This window comes from Aquila chrysaetos, chromosome 18 (genome assembly GCF_900496995.4).
Source record: "Aquila chrysaetos chrysaetos chromosome 18, bAquChr1.4, whole genome shotgun sequence".
In the NCBI taxonomy this organism is placed as follows: domain Eukaryota; kingdom Metazoa; phylum Chordata; class Aves; order Accipitriformes; family Accipitridae; genus Aquila; species Aquila chrysaetos.
The window spans coordinates 27,783,175-27,801,975 of NC_044021.1; the positions used below are offsets into that span (position 1 = coordinate 27,783,175).

General features: G+C 39.1%; 1 protein-coding gene across 2 annotated transcripts in view; it reads right to left on the reverse strand.

The window, feature by feature from the left end:
• The window catches only part of ADCY1 (adenylate cyclase 1), a 169,401-nt gene that overhangs the window by 11,200 nt on the left and 139,400 nt on the right, over positions 1–18,801 (reverse strand). The window contains exons 13-19 of one of the 2 annotated variants that reach the window (XM_030041777.2): positions 18,000–18,256; positions 17,246–17,372; positions 8,340–8,456; positions 6,833–6,979; positions 6,347–6,445; positions 2,214–2,328; positions 465–589 (exon numbers count right to left, since the gene is read on the reverse strand). In XM_030041777.2, the coding sequence (XP_029897637.1) occupies positions 465–589; positions 2,214–2,328; positions 6,347–6,445; positions 6,833–6,979; positions 8,340–8,456; positions 17,246–17,372; positions 18,000–18,256 (987 nt within the window). Of the gene's footprint in view, positions 1–464; positions 590–2,213; positions 2,329–6,346; positions 6,465–6,832; positions 6,980–8,339; positions 8,457–17,245; positions 17,373–17,999; positions 18,257–18,801 lie in introns of those variants that run through there. The other variant, XR_003927352.2, reaches the window with a different exon arrangement.

Below are 18,801 nucleotides of genomic sequence, written 5' to 3' on the forward strand. Positions count from 1 at the left end.
CTTCTAGACAAACTCTAGCAGAACAACAATGTTCTCTGTCTGAATAGCCTCTCCGATCCAAAGCATCCAAGGAATTTTTAAAGCTACATAAAACGCAGCAGGATGCAAATGGACATAGATCCTTTCCTTGTAGTCCTTATTCAGGCAAAATTCCTACAGCACAAGGACTGGCCCATGCAGTGTCGGCATTCCCAGGCTTGCCTCCAACTGTGTGCAATGCAGCAAAGAACTCTGTTTCTTCTGATGGGAAATGATTTATTTGAGGATTTCATTGCCTCCAAGGAGTGAAGTAGTGAAGGAAAACAACTATACCTCTGATGCTTGAATAATCTGGAGAATGTTGCCCTTTTCATAAGAACTACAAGATCAAGTGAGGCTGCGTTTTCTAAGTGGTCTTGAAAATGTAACCACATATAAAACAGGAGGTATGTAAAGTTTGCAAAATTGTCTCAGAATGCACTCACCTGAATTTTCCCCTGCACTCCAGTACTATCCATTCGGCTGGCAACATTTACAGTGTTCCCCCAGATATCATACTGTGGTCTTCTGGCTCCAATGACTCCAGCCACTACCGGCCCAACATTAATACCTAAAATCAAAACAATGAGTTTAGTTTCAAACACTACAGCATATTATCCAAGAGAAACATGAATCCTGCAAAATAGATTTAACATAAGTGCCTTAGAATTTTTCTGGTCATAGGACATAATATATGTTAAATTAATGCCAATTGGACTTCTGTATCTGTAAGAGGTTTAGAAACAAAATAAAAACATACACAGAGGTATCTTATTGGAAATGCAATATGATAGACAACATAAAAATTTGGCTCATCTGTGGATTTTCTTTTTTTTGTTTAAGAAAAGAAGAAAAGAAGAAAAGAAGTGGTAGTGCAGAGTTTAGCTGTAGAACAATTCAGGACAAACTGTTAAAGATCTTTAATTGTTTGCTACAACTTCCACTGTGGTTGCTCATATAAAGACTTTTAATGGAGGTTTTCCAAGTGGAACAGAAATAGTGGCCTGGAAGATACGAGGAATGGCGTAAAGGAAGTGTGTTGCATTGGTTGTCAGTACTAGACGACTCAGATTAGGCAGACACTGCAAGAAGACAAGAGTATGTGAAAATGGCTCAAGCATCTTTTTTGGGAAACCGCAGGGCTCAATTCTACATTTTTGGCTGATTTCGACACCTTGTTTGGAAAATAAAAGAGGTTGTTCCTTCTTCTGAGTGCCCTGAAGAGCTGCAGATGTTAAACCCTGCATGAGGTTCTGTGCAAGGGCTCTCCCAGGCAAGTTAAGCAGAAGAATGGGGGTTAGATATTTGTCTTCTGCCCCTTTGTGAACCTGGAAAGACCAGTTATAACAGAGTTCAATGAGAATTTGGGGTTTATAATTATTAGGATGTACAGGAGGGCAAAGATGTATAACTCCTCTATTGCTACCCTTGATGTCTTTGGTCTTTCTCAATACTCTGCTGCTAGCAACCTCACTTTTCCCCTTGTCCAGCCCATTCTCACAATTCAGCCATGAAAATATATAGAGAAAGAAGCTGGCGAAGACCATCTGTGGTAGTATATGCAATGAAATGAGAACAGCAGTGTAAGTACCATTGGAGAGGAGCGGGATGCAGGGAAGGAAGGGAAGAGGGGAACTTGCTCTCTAAGAAGGCTCTGGGAGAAAGGCCTCTGAGAGGTAAGACATGTAATAACATGTAAAGGATTGCATGGGAAGGTTTGTGTTGTGAAGACCAAAGGATTTGATTTGTTGGAGAAAACAGGACTGGTTGAGGTGATTTGGCGTCCGTGGACATAAAGCTCCCATCACACTTCTAATGCCAACAAAGCTTTTGCAGATGCAACTTAACTTTATAGTTAGGTGCAGTCAGACTCAGTTTTCAGCAGTTTAGCAATGCAAAATAGTGTAAGCCACGAGACTGGGTACACTAATAATATCGTATAAAATTATTGGCGCAGTTTCCTTTTAGGGGGGCATAGATTAAGTAAACACACTGGAACTGGACACAATTATAATTCCTTAATACTCATGCTCACCAACCAGGCTGCTGACCTTCTACGTGGATATGACTCTCCAGCTAGAGGCTTTTCAGTTTTAATCATAAGTGCAGGACAGGTAATCCTTTGCAGACAGCACAGGGAAAACCAACAAACAACAATGTTCTGCTTGTGTAACAATTGTAGAAACGTGACTTACCAACTCGTAGGACAAAGTCGTTGTAAGACTGATAGTTGATTTCATCAAGAACGTCAAACATCTCTATTGCAAAATCTGCCAGTGTACTCAGATGGGAATAAATTGATTTTTTAGCCTAGAAACAAAATAGTATCGCACATTAGATTTGTATGGTACTGAGAGGCAGGTGAAATACCAGTGACAAACAATTAAAAGCTCAGACTGGATGGCTTAGGAAAAGAATCTAACCCATTTTGCTGTTCGTGAAAAGAAACTTTTGATGGTGGCTACAGCACATGCATTCTTTTCTCAAGTACTGAATTTTTTTTTTTTTCCCCTTCTCTCTCACTTTTTGATTTCTGGGAAGAATGGAAAGCAAAGTTCCCATGGTAAAGTGGTTCTGTTGCTAGAGAGCTGCAGATGTTTGTTTTGAGCGTGGCAGGGAATATAACCTGCTTTCTTACAAAACTGCTTTGCCTGATGATTATTAATAACTATAGTTTCTGCCCTCTTCTCCCTTTGGGGCTTTTGATAGCTCCCAGCTCCATGGGGTGCATGCTGTTCCCATTGACAAAATTCCTGTTAGGTTTAATCCTGTGAGTTGCAGAACTCTCCTGTTTTCTTTCCTTTCCAGGGAAGCTGAAATGAGTTGTTATACAACGTATCTAAATGAACTAAAGCAAAAGAACCAGAAGGGATCAAATGAAATGCTGAATTATCAACTTGTAAAAAAAACCCCAAAACATAAGAAAATAATTTTTACAACTTCAGTCTAATTAAACTGTGGGACTCATTTTCAGAGGATATTGTGGATTCCAAAAGTTAGCTAAATTCAAACATAATTACTCAAACTCATGGAAGAAATATTTGCTACGAAGTAGTAAAAAGATATTATCTGTAGCTCTAGAATTTCTTAAGCAGCATATCATTAGAAAGTGGAGAAGAGGTTTGCATGTTTGTCCTGTAATTCATGCTCTTCCCCCAGGATCTACCATTGGCTAGTTAAAGACAGGTTACTAGAATAGACCTTTGACCTCTCTCGGTGTGGTTGCTCTTATGTTGTGCTCTTATTTGAATAATAAATATGAATTCTTGAACAGATTTGCAAAGTGAAAGTGGGCTAAAGGTAGGATATGGTGAAAGAAATGCAGGGTCAGTGGTAGTCTAGCTTCAGTAGAGTGTTGCACAACAGAGCTGTGGCAGCTGGCATGACATGAGAGCTCACTGGGTTTTTATCACGATAGTGAGATTTTATAAATGGAGTACTTGACAATAGCTGAGAAACCTGAGAGACAGGTTGCCATTTGCTTTATTCGTCTCAGTTTCAAAGGGTTCCTTCATGTGGCTGGGAAATTTACAAAAGTTAGAGCAAAGTGCTAACAAAAAATTATGAAAGTCATCCTTGGGCCAGTCCCATTTTTAGGAAGCATATTTTTTTTTAGCTGCTCTGGTCTCTGGCATTCTGCTTGCCGCAATGTCAACTAACTCTAGTCTTTTCCAGCCTCACCAAGACAAAGGAAGGACAAGAAGTAAGTTTAAAGAGCTGATGGCTACACTTCCAACAGAGAAGGAGAAGACTATTTAATGTCTGGAGGAGGGAGGGAGGAGTGTATAGTTTTATTTAAGCCTCTAATCTTCTTTATATTCCTTATCCTTCCATTTCTTTGCTGGCCAATGAATGCTTTGATTTCCTGCAATGCCTCTCATGATTGCAGGAGAGAGGACTGGTGACAAATACTGGATGTGCTGCAGGTGACAGATGCCTCTAAAGGATTACTGGCAAGCTCTTTTGAACCTGCACTGAAGAACACCACAAAGTTAGAAACCTGATGAAGTCAGGACGCTGGTGAAATCACAGATGTAATTTCAAAGGACTCCACACACACAATGAACTTATACTGTGCAAAAGATCTACAAAGAGCTTGGTTTGTGTGGTGCCCTGATGGTGTAACTGGCAAGCAATTATTTATTTAAACATTGGAGGAATAGTTACTGGAAAGACTGCCCAGAGCATCACAGCAAAACCGCTCTGACAGAGGCAACGTGCATTTACTATAGTCACCTGCTGAAGTCAAGCTGCAGAAACAACAGTCCTGTAAAATACGGGATTTAAATATTTAACTTCATCAAGGGTACTGGGTTCTCATGTGTGTCAATAACCTTAGTTAAGAGCACAGTTAACTCCATCCACTGCTTTCTGCTCATGTCCAAATCCTAGTATGAAATTGGTGGCTCACAATCAGAGGCTGTGCCAGGTTTTCTGATGAAGCTGGGGCACCCCTGGTAGAGGGGAGACCAAAAGCACTTGAGCCTCCTGTGGCTCCTCACGGACGCGTGTGACTCCGTAGGGCAGCCCAAGGACTGTGACGGCTGGCAGTGAGCGTCTGCACAGGACGGGTTACCCAGCATCATCGGACTTCCAATACGTAGCTGCACGCTGAAGAACTAGTGGGAAACTGCCAAGAGGTTGTGAATAATTTCTGCTTGTTTGCGTCACACCAGCAGTGGGAAGAGATCACAGAAAAGCTGAAACCTCAAGTTAAAGTAAAAAATATTGGCTGTTTCATAAAAGATCTTTAGGTTTTCTGGAATACACAATGTTAAATAAATTCTACCTGTACAGAAAAGACCAAAATTTGCCCCAAGATTTCAGAGAAGGGCAGAGTCCTGGTACAAGACCTTCTGCAGTGATTTAAAATGCATTACTATCATAAGCTCAGAGCGGTATCTTCAGTACTGGGATAACTCAGCTGACCTTTCAGTTAGCAACTATAAAATACAAGAGATAAACATGTTTAGGTTTTGGAACATATGCTGCCAAAGTTACCCAATAACACACTTGTTTTCAGGATTATAGTTCAAAGAGCATTTATAGCAGACACACAAGAATGCCGTTGCCTGTTTGCCTGAGATCACACCAAACAAAATTCAAAGGATCAATTTTTTTGCCTGTCTCAGGACCCAGGAGTCAAACGTTTCAGCATAAACAGACTTTTAAAAATACCTTTTTGTAATGTGTAGATTTCTAGGAACGATACAAAGGAAAGCATCAGTTGCATGTGATATACTCCAATCTGATTCTAACAGTTGATTTCAATGTGGCCTTGTTTTTTATTTACTTAACAAGGATAATTGTTGCTAGAAAGTTCACAGGCCATCTTCTGGCCCGTTTTGCTTTTGCCTTCTAATTTGGTGTTATTTTGCAATGCTAAACCATATGCGTGAGCATACCTCTACAACATACGTACATGCATATCAGAACAGGGAAGAGGTGTCTGGAAACTCTGGACAGACTAGGTGCACAGATTCCTTTCATTTTCATTATACTCCTCATATTATTAATTTTATTATTTTTTCATAAATTAATTTTATTAGTATAATTATTAACGTGCATAGTACTCTCTATACAATATATTCAGTACACTGTCCACAGGGTTTTCTGCTTTTCCAGATGCTGCATGCAAATCTAGGAAATCTCTGTCCCAAGACACAAACTTAAGGTGAGAAACACACTCAGGAGTAGTAATGAGGTTACAGAAGAACTGTGCCCCAGAACTAGTGGGTCTGAAATGACTTTGACTTTTTTTATTGCTGAGTAATTAAAGGGGTAAAAAGAATGCTTTCAGTAGAGACAAAGAAGAGCTCATTTGGAGGGACCAGGGTAAAGTGCAGCAATGAACCTAGCACTAAGCTCCTGTCCATGATGGGGGTTGGGAGAGGCTGTTCGTTTTGATTGTAAGTTGCACCCAGATTTCAATATATTAAAAAAAAAAAAATCACATTTTAATATTCTTGTGTTAGTTTTGCAGCAATTCATTACACCTAGAGTCTCCCCTTCCCTGCATCTCACAAGGTCATCTAAGATACCAGGTTTAAAATGCTACCACTTTGACTTTGGAGCTTTATACACCAATTTACAGAGAATCCAGAGCTGCAGACAATGAAATCCCAAATGAAGCCACATAAGCAACTGCGAGGATAGCAATTTTTCTTTTCAGGCTACAGTTGTTCTTTGAATTTCAGATTTATATTGTTGTAAAGAAGTAATACAAGTTATCTATAATCATATAGAGTTAGTTTTGTTTCTGATGTTCCTCTGGAAATTGAAGGAGAATGGCTCCTCCACAAATGACCTTCATGTAAAATCATCTTACCTTAGTTCCCGAAGTAGGTACAAGTCCCACAGCTGCCATATATGTACTTCCAATTGTCTTGATCTTTTCTATGTCCTTATAATATTCTTTGTCCATAAGCTTTGTTTAAAACATAAAACTGTTAAATATTACATAATATTTTAGACAAGCAACCATAGTTATCAGACGATATGTGCAAGTTGATTAAACCATATTATTTTTGGTAAGTTGAGGCTTGCCCACTTTGAGGTCATTGAAAAAACTACCATTAACTCACATTTTAATACTTTTCCTGTATTAGAGGAATTTGAGGCCAGATTCACGTGCCTAAAAGTACAAACTGGGCACTTTGGAGAAGCCCAGTGGACACCAGCTACAATTAAATAGGAAATTTACAGTACTGTTTTATTAGGCAGTTCAAGATAGGCTGAGTTGCTACAGATAATCTCTGTTGATAGTAATCTGGTAGAACTGATATGGTGAAAAGACAAAGAGTTTAGACCTTACCTCATCAAAATCAGCAATAATTTCATTTAACAGGCGTAAACATTCCACTCCCATATTATTGCCGTCCAATTCGATGTAGAAATCATTGAAATTTGGGATGGAAGCAAACATCACTCCCACTTGTGAATATGACTGGTAATAAAGGTCCTGCAGTTCATGAGGAGATATAATTTTTATTTTAAAAGATTAATCTAAACCAGGCATCTTTATTATGATATCTGTTCTGCTGCTAAGCAATAAGTAGGACAAAAGCCATCATTTTAGGGAGAGAGAAAGCCAGCCTTATTAAAAAAATGTTGAAACATCTCTCCACTCAAAAACACAAAAGAAAATCAACAACTAAGCTATTAAACCCATTTAAAAAAACCTCAGTCTTTTTCTCTGTTTAGACATGGAAGCAGTGAGTAAAAATTTTGTAGAAAGTCTTAACAGTTGTAGAACTGTTATTGTATGAGAAATATAATTGCATTTTCTCAATTTTGTTTTATAACTAAAATAGGAGACGGAACAATTTTACCCTGCAGCACAAAACCAGCCTCGCTCCTTCATATCTTTCCCTGAGTTGTGGAGTCCTGTATTCAACATTAACAATATAATGCTGTTCTGTACAGTAAGGTTTCTGCTTAAGAATTCGGAGAGCTTATCAAAATAAAACCACTCTTCTGTGGTTCAAATACATAGATCCAAACTCTCAAGAGCAGTATCATGGCCATTAGGGATACTCCAGTGGTGCAGGTATTGCAGCTGCACTGGAAGGACTCTGGTAAGAGCTTCCTGAACCAACTTATTAAATCAGTGCAGCCTTTGATGTTAAAAGCTACTGTATCTTCCCTGGGTGTGTACAATTCTCTCTTTTTAACTTTAAAGGGATGGGTTTTGTAACGGCAGTGTATTTCCAGAACTAGAGTGATTCATACGGAAGCATCTGGCAGTTCATACACTTTACCATTTAGAACCAAACTGAGCTCATGAAATACTGTGATAAATCGCAATATTCTAAATTGATTGAAAAAAAATTAGTGATTTGCATACAGACACTTGGCTGCATTGACGTTTGTCCTGGTTTCAGCTGGGATAGAGTTAGTTTTCTTCCTAGTAGCTGGTATTTTGGACTTAGTATGAGAAGAATGTTGATAACACTGATGTTTTCAGTTGTTGCTAAGTAGTGTTTAGACCAAGTCAAGGATTTTTCAGCTTCTCATGCCCAGCCAGCAAGAAGGCTGGAGGGGCACAAGGAGTTGGGAGGGGACACAGCCAGAACATTGATGGAAAATTCCCTTATCCTGCTTTTTATTAAAATTCTTCAGAGAAGGAGGACACTACAGAGAAAGAAATAATCCCAATCTAATTCTTGTACATGAGTTTTTAGAAAACTATTCCCTTCAACATGAATGACATTTTGTAAGTCCAAGCCTTTCTTGAAAACATACAGTTGAAAGGTGATCCATGCTACACAGGGTCACACCCATACAACATCACCATGTATTTAAATTTTATCTTGGTTTACCATATTTCTTGGATTAGACATAAGAAAGTGCTGTGCAACATGTGCTGGCAACAGGTTGAAGAGAATTCTTTTATTATCCAGCTTGACTCTCTCCATATCATCTCTCTCTTCTTCTGCCTGTGGGGATAGAGAAAAAGAAAAACCTTTCCAAAAAGCAAAAAAATTACCTGAAGCCATCAAATAGCTTCCATTAATTCATCCTTTGAAATTAAACTGAGCAAAATCATGCCTGCTAAGTAGGGTGGGAACAGTTCTCCTATACCGCGCTTTTACTTCAGGGCAAAATCCCTTTAAGTCCTTAGTAATTCAAGCTAAAGTCTCTGGGCTGATGACTACTTTCAGGGCTTGATCAGCTGTATTGGTGTCTTCTGTAGTTCTCTGTTCTTTTAAATAGGCCCTTGATATTTTTGCAGAGTAAAAAGCTAGAATAATCCCACTTAAGTCACATTGGCCTTGGAGGGCAATTACTTCCCAGGTAGGTGGAGACAGTGACAGCAGTATTTGATCCACCTTTCAAAAAAGAGAAGCCTGGAGAATCACCAGTGTTCAAAGCAAACTGATGGCATTTTGCAGTAAAATGGAAACAGACCTGGTAAGACAGTAACTTCAACAGAGAAAAAGGTTTTAAAATTGAACATCCTTAAGAATGATATGAAATAATAAAAAAAATTAATATGAAAATAATTAGCATTTCTAGAGGTGGTTTTAATTGCTCTGGTATTTGTCATGAAAACATACACAGTTCCTGCACACAGAAATTTCTGTGTGCAACAGCAACAGAAATTCTATCATTCATGTGAGTGACAGCATTCAGAAGGAGTTAACACAGCTGAGGTCCTTAACCCAAGATACTGGTATCTTATTACAAGTGTCTTGACTCACAGGAGTTAGTGGGAGTCATGCATTAGGAAACAATTGTAAAAATCAGACCCCTGATTGGAAAAATACTGAATATCTAGGGATCTCATTTGGGACTCCTAGGTTTGCAAATTCCAGCCTAGTCCTTAGTAGACTCTTCTGCTAAATTACTTCTCTGAAATTAGCTCCTCGTTGTTAGAGTGACTTTTGGCCCCACATTCTGATTTCAATTTGAAAACATTGATCAGTACCATATAATTCATCTCATAGAAATCACAGCTTATTCTTTGCTCTTCAATCACACTCACAGAACTGTAACACAAATCTTCTGCCCTGATCCCAATATGATTTTGTTTATCTAGTTACAGTCAGCAGAAGAGCAGAAGGCCAAATTCTCAGGCATTGTTGAGAAACTACGATCACGTAAACCACTGAAGAATCTGCTCTAATCTTTGTTGGTGTCCCTTTTGTACCTAGAATTTGCTATCCTGATTTATTACAAAGTCTATATATTTTTCTCATTATCCATTTCTGCCTAAGTAGGAGAAACCCAATCATCCCTTGCCTTGGTATAGTCTTACAATATTCTTTTCATGTGATTTTTTTTTTCAGGAAGTTAATTTTTGCTTTCCATGATAAAACTTAGGAAACAACCTTTTTATTCAAATCACACAGTCCGCTTTGCCTTGCAGTTTACTTCTGTATTCTTAAATTTCTTTACAAGTAGAAAGAATGCTGAAAGAGAATTGGTTTTATAAACATAACTTCTTCAGGAATCATTCCCTTTTGAAATAAATTCTCAGCTCGTCCTCTAATTTGTGTAATGAGAATCAGAATTTATTCCAGAAGTGAAATACCAGTAAACATTAAATACCAGTTAAAAGTTCTGCAAGAAATATACCTGAAATTTTTAATCTAAGCAAGTATCTATTTCCTGTTTGTGAGCTTTTTTCTTGACACTTTTTTTGCTGTTTGAATTTCATATGCTGTTTTTTTAAAATATCCTTCCCCTATTTTGGTGGTATAACTCTGTCTCTGACTTACTGTTGCCTATAAACATGTGTAATGGCCTCTTGCATTTAGTCTGACTGTTGGAATTTACATGTTGTACTAGTAAAAATAAAAAGCTTTTTCCAGCTGAAAATCCAAACCAAGCTTACAGCTCCATTTTTACATCATTCTGGAATATGGGAAATTTTACTCTGATGACAGCAAAGAGATTTGCAAACTGAATTCATGCTCTGAATAAAAAAAACCCATTTTGAGCTTGCTTATTCATTCCTCTATTTTTTTAATAAGAACTCTTTTGTTACTTTCTTCCTAGGAATGTTTAAAGTTCTTAGTTAAGCCTCCAATACAATACGGGGCAGAATAGCAGCCTGAAGAACAATACACCTTTTGGCCAGGGCATAGAGATTTATGGACAAGCCAAAGTAATCAAGCAGGGGTAGGTAAGTGGAGTAATCAGTCTGACGCATTGCACGGGTAGTGATGTTGCTCATCACTGGAAGCTGCTGTTCATTTCTGATCTGGAAATGTGTGATCAGATTCCTCTACCTTGCCCAGTCGTGGATCAAAGCATTCATTTTGGAAACATGATTGAGAAGGTCTTTCAGCAATATGTAGTGTTTCCTACCATTGTGTATAATTCACAACAAAGGTTTCAGAGCAAGCCATAGCACAAGGACAAAGCTGCCAGCACTGAACCAGACCCTTGTGACCCTGGTCATGTTTCTGGACTTCCATCCAGCCTCTGACAGACAGAAATAAAAGACAATTCTGATATACCAACCTAAAATAAATGAGAAAGGACACTCTAGACTGTTGGTTTTCTGGTTGTTTCCTTCTGATGGAACTTTAAGCATGTGATGGCTATTATCCTCCTTTCTGTCTCACTTCAATACAGTCCTGAAACTACGGGGAGAGAAATGCCAGTGACAGTACTGTGTATGCGCAGGTATGGGTGTGACAGTGTTCACAACTGATGGGACCACAGCTGTGACTAAGAGGTGGAGAACTGAGATCTTGGGTGAAGAGCTAGTGGCTCAAACCAAACCACCAAAGTCATGACTGAAGGGGTGGCAAAATCCTCTAAGAGTAGGGAAAGGCATCAAGGATGTCACCATTGCTAAGAAACACAGTAAAAAGCTAGATTTCCAACACACTGAGCAAGTGGCTCTTACTCCTTCGGATGCAAAACTGTTAAGTACAATTTTGACTCTGAGAAGGTTCTGTTGCCAGAAATGAGACAAAAGCCGCTAAGGCCATGGAAGGCCCTTGAATAATACCATGGTGGGTAATGGTAGCAAACCCTAAATAGAGACAAATTATGCAAACAGCAGAATGAGGGGTATGTAGGTCAAGCGCTCTTAGCTTTTTGTGCCCTGGCCATTTCAGGCCAGGCACTTCCTAGCCAACAGGGACAGAGGACTGCACTCTCTCCCTGTGGTTCAGGAAGACATTTGCACTGACAGTGCCTATGTGGGGCAATGCAGTGCCATGAAGAATAAGCTGTGTTAGCCCTACCTGACCTAGCCCCAGAACTAGAAGCAGCCCATTCATGGAATTAGCATAGCACTCCTTCTGAGCTACTTACCTGTGTTGAAAAGCAAGGTATATTAGCTTAGACCACACACTGCTATATTGTTGCTGGTACCTTAGCTGCAGTCTCTGCATGGACTGCACTTACACCATGCAGCCATACCAAATGTCTAACATCCTGCCTTTAACAAAGCGATCTGCTAGGAATATGAACTGAAGTGTACCTTCTCTGCTACTGCTGCATAGAGTTTGAGTATCTGTTCTCTCGCCTTGCACTGCCTAAGACAGCTCTCATATATGCAACTCCTCAGGAGCTGCCTGGGGAAAGAGGAAAGATCTTGCGTGTCTTGCAAGGGAAAATAAGAAGTGAAGGTGAGGTAAAAAAAGACTTGGTCATGTTCAGCAGTGAGGACTCTAAAACTATCCCATCACATGGCTCTGTGGGGAGGGAAGTAAACTGATTACCGATATTTTCTGGACCTTTTTCCAGCTTTCTGCCCTTCAGGCAAGTGCAATGAAAACTGTCTTACCTCCTTGAGACTCATGAACTCCTATTGTCTACAATTTGAACAGCTGAGATAAAAGGATATGTAGGTATCACCCTTTCCCAGCCAAAACAGACACCGAGAAGGGAGAAGGAGTACTTGGGTCTGGAGGAAGATTAAAATAGCACAGATCACAGGTATTTACATTCCCGGTGGAAATATTATCCAGACAGCCAAACCTTTGTCTATTTGTACCTGTTCCTATTGGTTAATTAAGGAAAGCTGCCAGCTTGATATTTATGCAACAGCTGCTAGCTCAAAACCCAAGGCAGATTATTGTGAAAATAAACAATAAAGAAAATACATAGGCACAAGCAACACCATTTTTCACGCTTTGCTTTTTGCTTATACCTGTTTGGTATTTGTGGCAGCTAGGTCATTTTGCAGAACTTAACTGTATCTGCAGAGCTGCAGTATTTAAAAGCAGGCTTTGTTTTTGCTTTGGACCTGGTGACAGAATTTAAAATGTTCTTCGGTACTACGGTTTTTGACATCAATGTAATTAACAGCTATTGCATTTTACGAAGTTCCACAGCATCCCACGGTTTTTACAATGCTGGCAACTGGTTACGCATCCTTTGTTCAGAAAGCAGTCTGAGCTGTCAGGGGACCCTTCATTCAGCATACAAGTGCAGTAGGGATGTCACCGACTGAGGAAACCACTGTTTCGCCATACAGCTGAAGAGGAGCGGAGGGGTGCCGCAGAACATCACCTCTGGACCTGAAGGTGGCACTAAAAGCCCAGGGAAGAGCCGCCCCCGCCCCCGGCGTTGGGCCCGGCAAGCAGGCACTCCAACTACTTACTTCTTACCGGCGTCATAGATTAGAAAAAACAGCTGAACGACATTCTAGTATTCCCGAAAGAATGCATCAGTCATATCAGTGTATTATTCTTGTTTTCCTCCCTTGACGAATCCTGGGTGAGTGAGCAACTCCTTTTTTTTTTTTGGCAGTTTTAGTTGCTTCATAAATTTATTGCTTGGATTCACTCTTTTTTTCCAGTTTTGTTGAATAATTTGCACAAGCAAAAGTGATTATCGGTCACAAAAAAGTAAAATGCTCCTATATTTGGTATTCACAGTTATTGTTATATGAGGCACACAGAGTTACTCAACAGTGTTATGTAGAAAATGAAATTCTCCTCCCACTGCCTGTTAAAAAACCCCAACAAATATTTTCTGGAAATACTGTGATATTCAGAAAGGTTAAATGTGGCACGGAAAAAACCCTAACAAAATCAACAAGAACCTGTAACACCATTGACGTGTGAACAGTAAGTACAAATATCAATCAGAAAACTGTATTTCTTCTACACGATGTACATAAATCATACTGCATTATCTCTGTTCTGGTTATGTAACCTAGATGAATGGAAATTAGATTAGCTTTTCTTGAAACTATCACTTTTCTGAATCAGTTTTTCTTGTTTGAAATCTGCTTTTCTTCAAAACGTGTTTTTTTCCTCATGTGGCAGACAAAATCTGTGGAAATGGGTTTTCCTCAGACCTTAGCATACACCATTGAGCATCTATCTATATATTCTTATTAGTAATGGTATTAATTGCAGGATACTTTCAGTGTTTAAGATATCATTTAGTTAGTACTACACTGTTTGTTGTTCACGAAGAAGTAAATGAAAGTATCTATGAAATCCTTCTTATTGCAGCTTATGCCACAAATGGTTTTATTCATCTGAGAACATTTTTACAGGATTAGCCCCACAAAGAGCCTTACTAAAAGTATGCAAACAAAGTGCTTACAGCTTCCAGAATAGCCCTTGAATCTGAAATTCTCCCAGTTGTAAGCCAACAACTGAGAAGTTTCCTAAAAATACATGTTGTACCACATTGGCAAATCTTTCACACAGCAGCGGCTGGCTACTGGGAGATGTGAGTCTCCAGCTCTAGCAGTGGTTCATGCAATCCAGTGTTTGCACAGAGAGCCAGCACACTCACTCTGTAAAACAGAAGAAAATCTCCACAGTCCCTGTGCATTAAGTCAACGGTCTTTCTAAAACTTCCGCTACCAAGAATGTACCCACGTTAAGCCAACATGGTTCAATGGTAAGTAGTACTGTAGCTGTAGAGAAACATGGCCAAGAATGCTGTTTAACCATATACAGGGCTCCTGCAGTCCAGCCGCTAGAGAAAACTCTCACTCGAGAAGGTGGTTTTTACCCTTGTCTCCTCTTAAAAGATTGTTAAACAATTAGTAGCTTGCAGTTTGCTAACTATTCAAAGGCAGTTTTAATATACAGGTACTTCCAACCAACAGTCTTCCCAGATCTTTTAATACTCAGGTTTTTACTATGCCAAAGAGCCTAATAAGTACAAAGATAATGGTTTTTTTTAGTTATCCATTTGAATAGGCAAGCACCATAAGCACTTCTGTAACATCCATCATGACGGTACTTCTGCATGTTATGTTAATTAGCCCTTGTATTCTGTATCATTTACAACCAATACACAGAGTGGAAACCAGGACAACAGTCCTTGCAACGTTATCCACTATTATTTACTGTACAGGGAATAGGTCTTCCATGTGGAATCGAGAAGAACAAGGGTACGTGCCCAGATCATCAGAGGCCAAGCACCTACACAGCACACTGTTTTCAAAGAATGGTACTTATGTTGATCCCTAGTTTCTGAATTTTCTACCTACACCGATTTTTTTTCTTCTTTCTGATTATTATCATGCAAATCTCACAGACAAGATGGTACCACTTAAGGACCTGATTTGCAGTTGTAAAGATCTGAAAATGGCATTTGATCTTCTCAGATAAAAAGCACGTTTTGAAGTGGTACCTGAAGATGCCGCTGGACATTACTGAAATTTGATAGGCATCTGTATGTCTTAACTCCCCTTATTGTCCTTTAGAGTAAGTGCACAATGGTTTTAACAACAGTGGTAGACGACTAGGTATTTCTGTAAAACCTGGCCCCAAGAAAACAGAAAAAGTTTATATTTCTTCCTTTACTATTGTCCAGTTCTGGACTTTCAGCAGGCAAGCATCCCATTAGTTTCCTGTACTTCAATTTTTAAAAACGAATTGATTGCTAATTAAAAGCCAACTTAAAACTAAGAATCTTTAAGCAGTACATTCCTTAGGGATGCACAATTCACTGTGCAAGTCATAGTAGCTGGAATGATGAAAAGCATTTAAGATGCTGGAACTCACTCTTGACCTGTTGAAAGGCCACAGTTATCTTCCTGCTTGCTACTCTATTTCATTGCTAGAAATAACATACAGAAGGTCTCATATGGCACTCACATACTTCCACCATGTGCCAACATACATAAAGATAGCCACTACACAGCTAGTCATGTGCTGCTCTGAGTTTCAAAGTCAGGGGATTTTCTTTCCCACCTGAAAACCGTATTTGGCACCACAGCAAGCGGAAACTATCATCAGTTTGTCCAAAACAAACTTCTGAGGCTGACGGGCACAGCACCTATCAATACTGCAGGTCATAGGACAAAAATTAAATGAAGTGATCACATGTTGTTGACTCAGTTAAACAGCACAGAGTCCACAGAAATTATAGAACAAGATAAACTTAAATCATAAAGGAGGTGGACATGGTCTTGGACATCAAGACAAACAAAAAATCCCAACAGAGCTTAACTGTTAGGTAGAAAAACTTCAAAAGTAGGAGATAATAGAGCTAAGTCATTCCTGATGTCTCCATTCTAGGTAACACAGTAGACCCAGGGATGTGTTTAACCCATGTGTTCCAGTCTTGATCTTACATGTAAAAAAAGCAAGCACTGTGACGACTTATACAGTCCTCTTAAAAACATAGTTAACAGGATTTAGGTGAGAACAGGATGTGACTTCTGTGAACTACAAGAGTGTAAGAGTGTAAGATTTATCATAAAGGCAACTTCCAAATTCCACTGAAACAAAATTACATCTTCTTCCACTTTCTCCTTCCCTCAGGGGCCAGTGTGAAACACTCTGCAGGTAGGAATAAGACTGCTGAGAGCCGTGACAGGAGGTGGCCATTGCCTGATGAACCTGCTTATTGCTAATATAATTTCTATAGGTTTTGCTGTGATTATGATTGGAAATATATTTTCAAAAATAAGTCCATGCACTTGGTATCTAAGTAAGTTTCCGATCTTCCTTTGGGAAAGAGTTCCATAGTTTCATTGCTTGATGTAAGTATTTCCTTTTATCAGTTTTATTTGCTTCTTTTCAGTTTATAGAATCATAGAATGATAGAATGGTTTGGGTTGGAAGGGGGCTTTAAAAGATCAGCTAGTACAACCCCCCTGGACACCTTCCACTAGACCAGGCCGCTCAAAGCCCCATCCAACCTGGCCTTGAACACTGCCAGGGATGGGGCATCCACAACCTCTCTGGGCAACCTGCTCCAGTGCCTCGCCGGCCTCACAGTGAAGAATTTCTTCCTTTCATCTAATCTAAATCTACCCTCCTTCAGTTTAAAGCCATTACCCCTTGTCCTATCACTACATGCCCTTGTAAAAAGTCCCTCTCCATCTTTCCTGTAGGCTCCCTTTAGGTACCTGAACATCATTTTTACCTGTTCACCAACTTATTTTCACCCATTTTTGTATTATAAGATGAAAATACCCCAAGGATTTAATTTCTTTACCTCAAGTTTATATTTCTAACAGTCAATTTCCCATGTTTGAAATTCCCTCTATCCATAATGCACCCTTAGATATAAATATATTACTTCCTTACTTCATTACTTCATTAGTGATGTACTGTTATGGAACAACTACAAACAAACAAAAAAATCACTTCCACAGCAAATGAATTTTATAGGTCTGTGGAAAGAAAGCTCTAATAATTTTTCTCTGTAAAACCTAACAGACACGAAAAATTTTGAAAGTGTCTTAGTCCAACTAATTTGTTCTGAAAGTATTTGCAAGCCAATTCAAAAAGTCAGACATGTGTGCATGGATACTAGAAGAAAAAGTCCTATGACTTACCTGCACAGCCCAGAGGTAGTCCAGACGCAGCTTCAAGTCCACCTGTCTGGAATGCAATGCCAAAGCACAAGAAAATAGCAAAATGGCTAGTATTGGTTCATAGCCACGCATATAAAAGGAGCCACCCCTTAAAAATAAAAGGAAAGTAAATAGGTTATTCCAGGTTTTCTAATACCTAACACTACGTATTTTTGTATCAGATCTTTAGTTTAGAACATGTGGGTACCCCCTAACCACTAGTCTTTTCTGAAGAGGGTCATATGGGCAGGGAGAAGGGTGACAGTAAATCTGATCACTGCATCACACCAACATTCAACTTCTTGAGGATTTTATAATGTTATACATTATTGTAATGTGTGTGCAAGCTTTTGATTAGGAAATATAAAAACACTCAAAAGCTTAAAAGAAATTGGAATTGGTTGAAGGCTGCTGAAATATGGAAGTGAAGTTTTTAACTGTGTTTTCCTGTTTCATGTTATAATTAGACCGCAGTGTATTCAGCTGAGGTATGTTAGCATAAAACTACAGAATAATGGGGCAACAGTTGCCAGTTCCCAAAAGCTGATTTCCTGTTGGTGGTTATTACTAGATCCTACAATTGCTGGGGAGAGGATGGCTTAAGTATTTCTTATGCTCTGCTGAGTACACATCCCTCAGCAGCACTGAATGCTAGAGGACAATTTACAGATGAGTAGTCAATGTCATGACTATCTATACAGAAATATCCGTTGTTTTAACTTTGCAAGATACCTACCCCACTGCTTTTCTGTAACCACTGAGTTCCAGAATAACTATGTACAAAATTGTAACAAAAAGCAGGAGAATCATTTTTGGCAAGGAAGATACACGTAGAAATATTGCCAGGGTGAGAGTCCCCACTACACAGGAAAGGAAAGCGTAGTGGGCTGTGTCACATGGAAGTTCATTCATTGTTTTATTTGTTCCACCAGGAGAAATGATCACTATTGAACTGCTGGAATTGGTATTCCAAACCCAAGGCATACAGCCAACCTAGAAAAGACAGGAGAGGCAAGAAGGTGAGAAAGTCAAATATGAAATAATCAGAAATACAGCTGCTATGGGGGCTGACTGTAGTTAGTTTCTTATTGGAAAAATATGGCCGTGGAGTTCCCATCCAGCTCACTGCTCTAATAAAATCTCTCTCCTTTTCCTGTAACGCTTTACTCAGTTTTAGGTGGGAGTCACCCTTTGTTCATTATATGCCAGTAAGGCCAACCAATTAAAGTCTGGGCTTAGTTGAATAGTCTCCCTCTCAGTGTTCAAAACCAAGAGATTCTCAAGCCAACAGTATTCCTGCAAAATTAAGGAACTTCATTAAACATTTTATGTGGCCATGCGGGTAAGAAAGGTTTTTGCACAGAGCACAGAAATAAATGTGTTTGTTTTATTGACTGTGTAAACTGTATCAATTTCAATTAATCAAATATAAAATAAAACGTAATTTAATCTTTTATTGAAGAGCTAAACATGAATAAAATCTTTTCTCCACCTCCGAGCTAATTCTGCTATCACATATGATTCAAATACAAGGCCTC